Source organism: Spinacia oleracea, chromosome 4 (genome assembly GCF_020520425.1).
Source record: "Spinacia oleracea cultivar Varoflay chromosome 4, BTI_SOV_V1, whole genome shotgun sequence".
Classification (NCBI taxonomy): domain Eukaryota; kingdom Viridiplantae; phylum Streptophyta; class Magnoliopsida; order Caryophyllales; family Amaranthaceae; genus Spinacia; species Spinacia oleracea.
In genome coordinates this window covers 137,155,522-137,168,139 of record NC_079490.1, presented here as the reverse complement: position 1 = coordinate 137,168,139, position 12,618 = coordinate 137,155,522, and the positions used below count along the sequence as shown (strand labels likewise).

Genomic DNA, 12,618 nt, shown 5'->3' with positions numbered 1-12,618 from the left:
AATAAGCTAACAGAATTCCTAGAATTTAGGGGAGTTTGTTGAGCTGATTCCTTCTAGAAGCTTCGTGCAGTAGGGGTGGTTGCTTGCTGGCTTGTATGCTGTTGCTTGCTGGCTTGTATGCTGCATGATGCAGTTGTAGTAGAAGCTGCAGTAGGAGTATATACACCAACAATAATATCTTCCACCATAAAAAATGTGTTGTAAAGTATATATGTCGAAGTCATCCCACATAACCTCGATCAACAAGTACTTTTTTACCTATTTGTTTGTTAGGTATAAACAATAACATAGACTTATGCCGGTTGAACTCCTACCATGGATAAGGTGTCTATTGCTTGCATGACCTTTTATCATGGCAGAAGTTCAAATGACAAAAGTCTCGGCCATAGTCGAAACTTACTATATATGAGAAAGGCTTAGCAAAACTCTAGTCTTAATTTATTTGTTGTTGAATTTGAAAAGGTGAAAATTGGATAAGCTTATGTCACTGAGCTCGATATTATCGTGGTATAGGCTTTCAGGTAGGGGTGTCAATTCTCAATCCGACTCAGTGAATCCGATGGGTTTGTCTGACCGTTTAGAATTCGAACCGTTTAAAACCCGTGAGCTAAGATCCGGAATCCGATCTGGTCCGATTATATTCAACCCGAATCCGACTCAATCCGTTAATATAGATCCGATTAAGATCCGAATCCGATAACAGACCGATCCGTGACAATCCGAATCCGTTTAATCCGAACCGAAGCGATCCGAAACCCGTTTATGATCCGATCCATTTGAACCCGAATCCGTTCCAACCCGAGGAAAATTCGTTTAATCCGAACCGTTTCAACCATGACCCGTTTAATCCAAACCAATTTCGATCCGAACCCGTTTAACCCAAATCGTTCGCGACCCATAAGAGAACATTAGTTATGTTGCACTACCAATTAAGCGTATGACTATTAGTTATATGATGTACTTGTACTTCATTCTCCCTTTATATATTCTGCTCAAATGAAACTTGTAATTGATGTAAATTTAAGGCGTAAAGAACTTTCAGGAACAAATGTAGTATTAAACTAAGTTTTATACTATATACTCAATAACTTATATTACTGATCTTAAATTCTTATTACTTTTAAAAGTTAGTTATCGTTTTCGTCTCCTAATTAAGTCAGTGATATTATAGTTATATAATTTGGAACCAAATGGACCCGGCCCGGCTAAATTCGTTTCAATCCGATCCGTGTTAGTTCGTTACCCGATTAATCCGATCCGATATGAGTCCAACCCGTTATAGTCCGGCTAAACCCGTTAACAATCCGTCATGTTCCGATCCGATCCGATCCGACCCAACCCGAATACAATCCGACCTGTTTACAATCCGATCCGATATGAACCCGTGCATAAAAAATCCGACCCGATCCGATCCGTTAAGTTTTCAATCCGATCCGATCCGACCCGTTAGCCAATTTAATCCGTTCCAATCCGATCCGTTACAACCCGAATCCGATGAGTCCGACCCAAATTCGATCCGTTAATCCGATTTGACACCCCTACTTCCAGGTATATAATTATTATTTCGATTGAAATTAGATAGACTTCAGAAATTTGTTATTTAGTATATAATTTATTTAAATATTTTAATGGTCAAATATGTATAATGAAAAACTCATAACATGCAAATGATTAATAATGTTTGAAAAATATGGTCTAGTAGTGCCTCCAAATCTCCAACCATTTCAGCCATTAAACATTGAAAAATATCATCCATTCAAAATAAAGAAAACTGTACGAGTAACATAATAACCTCACAAATTGACAATTCAAGTATACAACAATGAAATAAACAGTAAGCTAATCCTCCTTTATTCTTTGAAATAAACAATGTAACAGAAGAACAGTGACCAGTCATAAAATAAATATGCTAAACAGGAAACACCTCACGAAAGTATAGCAAACTTGATTTGGAAGCCAAATAATAATTGTATTTGTGCGGTGCAAAAATGTTGTGAGGGCCCCACCTATGAGCACACCAAGGATCTTTATCGAGCCCATACTCAAGCCACGAGGTTTCTCTACCTATATGTGGACACCAAGAATTACAGGCAAGCACACCAAATCCGATTGGGACCCATGTCTATTTTCTTCGGTGTTTTCGTGCTAATAATAAATCCGTTTCGCAATAAATGCATCATTTTTATTTTCACGTATCCCAACTAGTTTCTTTGAACATTAATATCTCTAATTGCGTATAAGTAAAAATTATAAAAAATTGATATTTGAAATCCTCACATTGATACGAATTTAACAAGATCTCACTTGACTATATTTGTTTTTACATAATATGAAAGAATAATTGTCAAAGTTAATTAATGAATAGTGTCTAAAAGAGAAACGATGCATCTATTACGGAACGGAGGAAATAAATCGTATGTACAATATTTAAACTAAGTACAGTAAAAATACATATTAAGTATATTTTTTGCCATTAGACTAAAATCTTATTAATCCCTGTCAAAAATTAAGGGATCAGACACGAAATCTGCACTAGATAATAAGCTAGCCAATTTAGATGGGTTGAGTTGGGTGGAGGTAGTAGTCATTAAAAGTCAACTTACATTCACTTCTGCGGAGTAATCGTTTGCACCTTAGATTTTAATTAACACTTAAATGTGCACTTAAATCATGACGAAGGACTAGGGGTGTTCATCGGTCCAAATTCGGATCGGATCGGACCGATCCGGATCGGATCGAAGATCGAAATTCTGATCATTCAAGATCCGAAGACCGGACCGGTTTACTTGGACCGAATCCGGACGGGACCGAAAAATTCGATCCAAAATCCAGACCGGACCGATTTGGACCGGTAATAGACCTATTTCTATGTATTATTTCTTTTTTATAAAAATTATGATAAAAAAGAAAAATATAAAAAAAAACTATTTGTTAGAGGCCTTTCTTGGAAGCTAAAATAAAATATATCACAATATAATAATATTTACAACATATTAAAGGAGAGAATTAAATTTTTAAATAGGTTATATTATATTTTATTAAGGAAAATTCGGTCCGGTCCAAAATCGGGTTTTTGCACACACCTACGAAGGAGAACAATACAATCCCTTAAAAAAAAAACAATACAACGATTGCATAATTTGCATTAGAGCTACGACGTGTTACAAAACACTATCTTAGAATCCTTCGGCGCGCATCGAAATGCTTCCTTCTAGTCCACTTCAAACATTATAAAGCTTACTACTTTATTTAAACTAAAAAAAACTTCATTTGTTCCTCAATGTGGAACAACCACATTAACTTTAAATAATAAGCTTCAAAGTCATCATTTTACATTTCTATCAATGTGGAACAAATCCATTTTCACAAAAAAGTAGAGCTTAAAAACTAACTCTTTACCTTATATCCAACACTAAAAGTTGCAAAAATTATCTACAACTTTGAAAGTGGCTATAATTAGAAGGTGTGGTCCAAGGAATGCTCACTGCTTTGTCAGCTAATTAGAATAGCACTACCCATGTTTTGACATCACGTACGTTTACTTACCAATTTAGCATCATTACTGTTTGTAATTTTCTACTAACTACGGCGTAATGATTTATTATTATGATTATTATTTCCTAACAAGTTGCAAAGTAAATATTTGCATTTTCTTGTTAAAATTTTATTCGTTTAGAGTCAAGATATCTATCTTCGACAATCAACGTATGATTTTATCATATATTTTTACACTAAAATTAAACATAAATATCGTACTAAGCGTTTATGGACAACACCGCGGAATTGGTATGTACATGTTGTCCTTATTTCTCGCGTCACTACTAATAAAAAAAATTATATTTAATCAGCACAACACTTACTTTGTGAGGCTTTTTTAAGTCTTATCTCCAAGCACTTAAACGATACTCCCTCCGTCCCGGAATACTCGACCCGGTTTGACCGGCACAGAGTTTAAAGGACTTGAATTGACTTATTTAATTTAATAGGTAGTAGTTGATAGTGGGGTATTATTTTAATGTAGTTAGTGGGAAATGTGTAAATGGGTGGGGTTGGGGAGAGTAGGGGTTGAATTTTTAATTATTTTTTGTATGGAGTAGGGGTAGGTGGGTTAATAGGGGTGGAGTGAGAAATAATATAATATTTTAGAATATTTCCATTTTTAGAAACAGGTCAAGTATTAAGGGACGACCCGATAAGGAAAACAGGTCAAGTATTCCGGGACGGAGGGAGTAACACAATATCAACAATGTTATCAGGTAATGCCAATTAAGCCGATAAAGACTGTACTCATAATAACACATACTTCTTCCGTTCCACAATAGATGCATCATTTCTCATTTGTGCACTTTTCATCAATCGACTTTGACAACCTTTCTTTCACTGTTGTGTAAGAAAAAACATAGTTAAGTGAGATCTTGTTAAATTCGTATTAATGTAAGGATTCTAAATATCAACTTTTTATACTCCTCCGTCCCAGAATAGTTATTACACTCTCATGGGAATACAGTTTAATGCGATAAGTAGTAGTGTGGTTATCAATTGTTATTTTATTGAAAAAGTAGATGTGATAGGAGTTAGTGGGTATTTTTTTAATTGAATGAGAGAGGGTGTGGGGACAAAAAAAGATTTAGTGGGAAGAGAGAGACAATATAATAATTATGGGGTCATTTCTAATTTAGAAGTGTAACAACTAATTTGGGACGGACGAAAAAGGAAAGTGTAACAACTAATCTGGAACGGAGGGAGTAATTTTACTTATACGCATTTAGAGATATTAATGTTCAAATAAGTACATTGACATACGTGCAATTGCATCTATTGTGAAACGGAGGAAGTACTGTAGATCAACAACGTTACAATATATCCACACAAACTAAGGCTATATATACACGTCGTACACCTCTATAGGCCTATACCCAGATTAAAAAAACTCCACGTGTTGAATGATAAAAATCAAGTGTATCAGACTCCACATAATTTTCCTCCTCCAATTGGTTAAAGTCCTTGAAGATTAGTGATCAACCGCAAATACAACCTACTTGCGCACACAACCTTCTAGCTCAATATATTATATATATATAACTTGTACCCAATAAACCCAATAAACTCTTACCATCTTGAATTATCAACATCAACCCTTAACTTTTATTTTCTCAAAAACCAAAAGAAAAAAAATGAAGAACGAACTTGGTTGCGAGCTATGCAGTGCTCCGGCGACGACGTATTGCGAATCGGATCAAGCACGGTTGTGTTGGCACTGCGATAGCAAGGTTCACAAGGCCAATTTTTTGGTGGGTAAACACAATAGAACCCTTCTTTGTCATCTTTGTCAAGATCCTACCCCTTGGACCGCATCCGGTCCTATACTACCTCCTTCCTTATCCGTCTGCGTCTCTTGTGCGTCCACTACTTCTTCTCAACAAGTTCAGTCTCCGGTGGTTAACTCCCACCATGATGAAAATGATGGCGTCTATGATAGCTACGACGAAGAAGAGGACGAAGACGAAGACGAAGACGAAGACGAAGACGAAGGATATGAGAGTGATTCGGGAAATGATGTGGAAGAGGAAGAAGACGATATTCAAGTAGTACCATTGACATCATCTGTACCACCGTCAAGTATAGCAGATGATGAAAATGAAGACGAAGACGAAGACGAAGACGGAGCCGGAGATAATATAAATTGTAATAATAACGGTGATGGCCGGATTTCATCAATGTTACCATCATCTATGAAACGTAAGCGGCAATTTTATTTGCTCTCTTGATTAAATATTACATCGTAATAATAACAGATCTACTGATTATTAATTAATTAATTAATTTATTTATTGTTGTATTTCTGGATTAGTAATTATTTTTGCCTCTCACACCAACATATATAAGTATTAAGTAGTAAATTTGTTCTTAATTTGTACAATTACTTTCTAGTCTTATATAGATGATGATCTTTGTTTAATTTGTTTTGTTGTATAAAGACAAGTTTATGTAGTTTCATGATAAAATTTTGAACGTAGAACGTAATTATTAGCTCTATATGCCTAAATTAGTATGATTTTTAAAGCAAGGTTATTATTTTGGACTCCAATTTTAAAAAAATCCACTATCATCACTTCTGTTATTTTATCTTTTTTGGGATAAGGAATCAGATATTTTCATATTTTAGAGTACGTGATTAGACAAAATTTGATAAAAAAAAACCTTTATTGTGATTAGACGAGAATTAATCTCAAATTTAAGTTCCATCTGAGACTTAACCTTATGATTTTCACAAATTCTTATTTACAATGGGTGTACAATAAATTTTGTACACCAGAGTAAAAGTTAACTCAAAATGCTTAAAAGTTAAGCTTATATATGTAAAAGTTATCTATTTTTAAGTGATAAATTTTTTCATTTTAATATAACTTATTTCTTCAAAATCACTAATAATGTATAAAATTAATCATTTCACTCTTTAAAATATTTATCCATCAATTTTATTTTATTAAAATAAAAGTTAATCAAAACTAGGTTAAAGTTACAAAAAAGGGTTAAAGTTATCTTGGTGTACAATAAATATATTGTACACCTTGTGCGCGCAAGACCTTTTGTATTTTTTTACAAGGATTTACGTATCAAGGTACGTAGTTTAATTTGAATCACTTTTGTTTGGTGAGACTTGCAATTTCGGATGAAATATTTGTTGCAAGATTTGTACTTGCTGTAAATACGATCTAGAAGTTATGGGATCAAGTTCCGCTGTTAGTTCACATACGGATATATTTTCCTTTCCGGAACCTTTAGAGGTGCCATAGTTCAGGTTGAGAACAATATTCACATTATCTAACAAAAATAAATCAACAATTTATTTTGAAATTTAATTTTAAGCTTAGATGTGCTAATCGTGTTAGGATTAATTTTTAAGGAATATTCTCCGAAATCAAATTAAAAATAATAATTGGTGGTTTAGAATGCAAAAATAAAATGATAAAAAAAATTTAAAGTTATTACTGCCTCGTAAACTCGTGGATGGACGGCACTTGGGCACCCCATCAACCCCAAGTCCCAACCCAACCGACATTTTTGGATTGCAATTTTTGGCAGCCATGCATTGAATTCCAAGGTTTTTTATTTTTCCTTTCACATTACATGCCAAAGGGAGAGACCAAATGAGTTAAGTGCCTTAATTTTCGACCGAATCCATTAATTTTATCCAATGTCAATAAATTTTTTTGATATAACTCAATTTCTGATTTAAAAAAATATCGCCAACATTGTTTTAATCTTTTTCATTTTTCTTAAAGTTCAATTGTATTTTTTTTTTTAATAAGTTTTTAATAAACGGAGTCTTTGTATTTGATCACAATTTAATCTACTGTATTTTTTTTTAAGGAAGAAGTTGAACTCCATCCGTATTTTATTAAAAGGTATATTTATAATTGACCATATTTATTATAATAACTTTTTTCTATTTTTGGAATGTTAGGGTCCCCACTTCAATTATATTAATTTTTCATTCTCTTGTAATTCTCACACTTACTCCGATACTCTTTTTACTACTCCAACCGTCCCTTAATACTCGTCATGTTTTCCTTATAAAGTCGTCCCTTAATACTCGTCACGTTTCTATAAATGACATATTTTACTAACATTTTATCATTTCTCTCACTTACATTGGACCCATATATATTCCTCTTTCCTTAAAAAACATTAAAAAATCTAACCCACTTCCACCCCTTTATTTGTCACATTTTCCACTAACTATATTTAAAAAAAAAAAAAAAAAAAAAAAAAAACATTATCAACTACTCCCTCCGTTCCACAATGATGTTCCAATTGAGGTTTTTGACACTATTCACAATAGAAGAGAATCTTCTATATTATTTAAAATATATAAGAAAAACATATTCATGTGAGATCTTGTTTAATTCGTCTCCGTGAACACTATAAGAATATCAAAAAAAAATATTTTTAATATTGTGTAACTATAGATAAATACGATACAAAATGTGCATTGGCAAACGTGATAAAAGAAATTGGAACATCATTGTGGAACAGAGGGAGTACCACCTAATAAATTAATAAGTCAATTAAATTGCCTAAATCTTTGTGCTGGTCAAACCGGGACGAGTATTAATATGCTCTCTCCATATTTTAAAAAGAGATACAATTTTCTTAAACGATTGTATTTTAAAAATATATACACTTTCGTTTCTTTATATGTTTTGGTCACCACTTTCAATTATATTAATATTTATCTATTTCTTGTGATCCCCACACTTCATACTCACATCATCTTTTTACTCTAATAAATAATTCAACCACTATCCCACTTTCATCTTATTTTAATAAATTCAACTCACTCTTTTAAATTTCGTGCCGGTCAAAGCGTATCTCTTTTTAAAATACGAAGGGAGTAACTCAATACCCACTTTCATCTTATTTTAATAAATTCAACTCAACCTTCTAAAACTATGTCCCGGCCAAACTATATATTTTAATTAAATACGGAAGAGTACTTCATTTGTACTGTATTGTTTTGATAACTTGATGATTTGTATCCCCTTATCCAAAGAATATGCTAAAATCGTAATCTTAATCTAATATCATTTTAGGAAAGATTCCTAAAGTTATTAGTAGCAACCGAAACTATTAATGGAATCCATTATTTCCACTTATTTCATGAAAAATAATCTCAAATAATTTTAGTTATTCACATAAGTTAAGATAATTCAGATAAGATAACTCAGCCGCTATTACGTCTATTTTTGGTAGAAAATTGAAAGTATAAGTATAAGGTGTGCCCTATTTACATGATTAACTTAGACGTTATATATTCGACTTATTTTGACTATTTTATACTTTAAAATATATTCAAATGTTATAATACAAAATAAGTTTTTTAGATAAATTCATATATTATAATAAGTCCAAATAAAATGAGTTCAGATAAAATATAGAGTAATTTTTTTATACAATTTCATCACACAAAGCAAAGCTTATTTCAAAAAAATATAAGTCGATAAATTAAGTTCAGATAATATAAGTGAAGATAAATTTTATAAGTTTCAACAAGATAAAATATGTTAGTAAGATAAGATTAAATTCACGTAAATTCGGATAAGATAAGATATGTTAAGTTTGGTTAAGATTAGATAAAATATATTCAAATAAGATAGGAAAAATTGACAAAGACAGTTCCAACTATGGACGTTCATCTTTAAAAGGGTCCAACTACAAATTATTACTGGCAGGTCCTAACTAAATGGGGTGATAACTTTGCGTGGGCCTTTTAACCGGATACTGGTTAAATAAGTTAAAGTGTTTGATTTTTGATTTTATATTTAATTTACCTTTTTTTCTAAATAATTTGAGGGAAGAAATAGGCTGGCACGTGTTTTTATTCTCCATCATCCATTTAGTCCTCCAACTCTTTCTTCTTCCTATTCCACTCACTCCTCTGTAAGAAAATACCCTCACCACCAGTCCACCACCACTCCCACCAGTATCTCGATCTCCTCCTCCTCCCTCTTCTCCTTTCTGTTTTCTCTCTCCTCCTCCTTCCTCCTTTTAATACCATCCTTCATCGGTCCTCTTCGCTCTTCATCAGCTGCCTTTTTTTCTCTCTTTAATTAGTTGATTTCAGTGGTTTATTGGGGTAAAATTGTGTGTCAATTGGAGCAAAATTGATTACTTTTTGCGGGTTAGTGTTTTCAATTTTTGGGATTTTCAACCCAATTCATAGTTTCGGATAGAGGTGGATGTTTGGGTGACAGGGTGGTTCGGTGATCATTTTGCAAGCCGGAGCAACAAGTTTACCCTGACATCGGTGAACTGTCAGGCTTGTTCTTTCCGGTGAACTCGCTAAGCACGCCGTTTCTATTTTACTATCTCTTAAATAAGGTTTTAGTGTTCTTTTCCGTTGAATTTGGGGGTTTTATGGTAGGAATTAGGGTCTGGGTTGTGAAAATTTGAGAGATGTGGGATTGAATCAAGGTGGTATTTTGTTCTGTTATTGAATAGGTTTGGTAATGATGTATCTAATCTTACAGTTTAATGGAAATGATTTTGTGAAATTCATTGTGTTATTTTATTTTCTTGATCACAATTTTCTTTTGAATTTTGTTTCTTAAATTGCCAATGTTTCTTTTGCAGTAATGAAATGATCAGATTAGTTAATTTACAATAATCCTATGTATGTCTCGACTTACATTGTTTCTGATTATTATTTTTATTTTGTCTCGGCTAATTTTGTTAGAAAATGGTTAGCATTAATCATGGTAAGCACAATCCACTGTTTTTCTTTCTTAATTTTTATATTGTACAATAGAATCAAAAATAAAAATTGTAAATGAAAGTATATCATGATTTTCTGCAAATTATTTTATAAATGAGTGAATAGGTGAAAAAAAATATAAAGACGAAAAAAAGAAGAAGGAATGAACAGAGCATTACCAGCAGCAACAGTTGATTTTGTCGAAGAAGATGAAGAATAAAGAAGTTGGGGGTCTGGGTTTTCATTTAAAGGGGAAGTGGGTATTTTAAACGGGTGGGTTTTTATTAAATGGGTGGGCATTTTTTAAGTGGCACGTTTTTTTTTAAACAACCTGACACGTCATCAAGCTTTACTTACGTAACCGGTCATTTCTGAAAAAGGCCCACGCAAAGTTATCACCCCCTTTAGTTTGGACCTACCAGTAATAATCCGTATTTGGGACCTTTTAAAGAAGAATGTCCATAGTTTGGACTGTCTTTATCAATTTTTCCAATAAGATAAGTTGAGATAAAAAAGTTAAAAATAAATTCAGATAAAATAAGTTTTTCAGACAATTTCACAAACATATTTTATCTTTTTTTTTCACAAACAGAGAATTTTTTTTCCAGATAGTTAAAACAAGTCCAGTGAATATAATTTAGACGAATAAATTCTTTGTTCAACGTATCAAAATCTAGATGAACTTCTTTTGAACACATTAGAACCTTTTTTATGGTTACTAAAAATGTTGAAAATGAAGCTATTTGTACTACTCCGTATTCCATTACACACAATACACGAATACACTATTCAATTTTTATGCTTTGCCCATCCCACACACTGACACACCTACGCCACTATTGTCTACGCTAAGACTAATGGAGCATAACTTTATACACTATTCAATTTAAATGCATAATCATGATGTTAATTTCTAAAGTTGTTCAGTTAGTAACAGACAAAGTAATTTATCATAAAAAATTATACTCCGTACTTAGTAAGGCTAGACAGACAGACATACAAATATCTTCACGTTGTGAAAACTACTACTCCGTAGTATAATTTTTGAGAAAGTTGTACTGTATTGAGCCATTATTTAATGAAGCAACAATTCAAACAACACATCTAACTTATGCTTCTCGGGAAGTCCTACTTGTCATGTTTTCTTAATATTAATAGTCCATTGAACTTAAGTTGAACTTCAACACTAAAAAAAAAGGGGGGTCCGTAAGGCGTAAGCAAGGGGTTATGAATGTTGAACAAATATTAGTTAAATAAGGTGTATTCAGACTGGTCGTATTTGGGAGGGACAGCGGGAAGGATGTAAAGAAATTGTCAAAAGAAGAAGAAGAAAAGAGAAGATAATTTTATAAACATTGATAATATTATTGAGTAATTGAGTACCACCAAACTTGGCACATTTAAGAATTAAGATGCCAATCCATCGTCGGTACGGTAGGGTTAGAATGTTTTCTTAATGAGGTTGTGTGGTTCTCGTGAGTTTCCAATTCTTTAAACCCAAACTTAACACTAAAAACTATTGTCAAGAGAAACAGGTCTTTACTAGGGGCCTTCCATCACAATCACAATCTCCTCATAAATAATCTAACCAAACCCCAGAATATTCCTTATAAATAATCTAACCAAACCCGGATAATCCCACACCTCAAACCACATATACGCACTTGCCTGTGCCAATTACTGCCAACCCAGCCCTGGTCTTATATCTCTGCCTGTGCCTACAATACTAATACTGAAGAAGAATACAGTTTTGTGTACAGATAACACTCTACACTTAATTATTTCTCTACATTTCTATTATGTAGTACCTACATAATGTATCTAAGACTTTCCTCTAATTATCTTTTATTCATCTCACTATTTTCACATACCAACTTCTCATTCAAACTTATTTTTATACCATTGCTGCAAACCCCGTCATTCAAATACCCAACCTATGCTTCATGAAAGATCATTCCTATTACTGCCTTTCCCTACACTACTAGTACCATACCAACACAACAGTTCAAATCTTACTTACACCCAAACATGCACAGCGACCACTAATCATCCTGCTCAACACACATGACCCAAACCATCTCTCTATTTATCCAACCGATTGTTTCTCTATTTGTCCAACCAATCGGTAAGACTTATCCCAACAGTCTAACCCCCTTCTAACGCCCTTGTAATGTAAGACCAGACCAGGGTCCACGGCTATAATGAGGAGAATCATGTGTTATAACGATGCCACTCCTGATGATGATGATGATGATGATGATGATGATGATGATATAAGCACTTCATCCACTCCCAAAAATTTACTGCCTCATCTAACCATCTACCGGTAAAAACAAAAACAAAATGCCCCCATACCCCCC

The 12,618-nt window shown here is 33.1% G+C and overlaps 1 protein-coding gene across 1 annotated transcript; it reads left to right on the top strand.

Annotated features, from left to right (window-relative positions):
* Positions 1–4,917: 4,917 nt before the first annotated feature.
* On the top strand, positions 4,918–5,839 carry LOC110775475 (uncharacterized). Its single transcript, XM_021980080.2, has one exon. The coding sequence runs from the start codon at positions 5,175–5,177 to the stop codon at positions 5,766–5,768; it is 594 nt and encodes a 197-aa protein (XP_021835772.2). The 5' UTR covers positions 4,918–5,174; the 3' UTR covers positions 5,769–5,839.
* Positions 5,840–12,618: the final 6,779 nt, after the last annotated feature.

Bases quoted from the DNA above. Each gene is read 5' to 3' on its own strand.
- LOC110775475 (XM_021980080.2), top strand. From the start codon at position 5,175: ATGAAGAACGAACTTGGTTGCGAGCTATGCAGTGCTCCGGCGACGACG.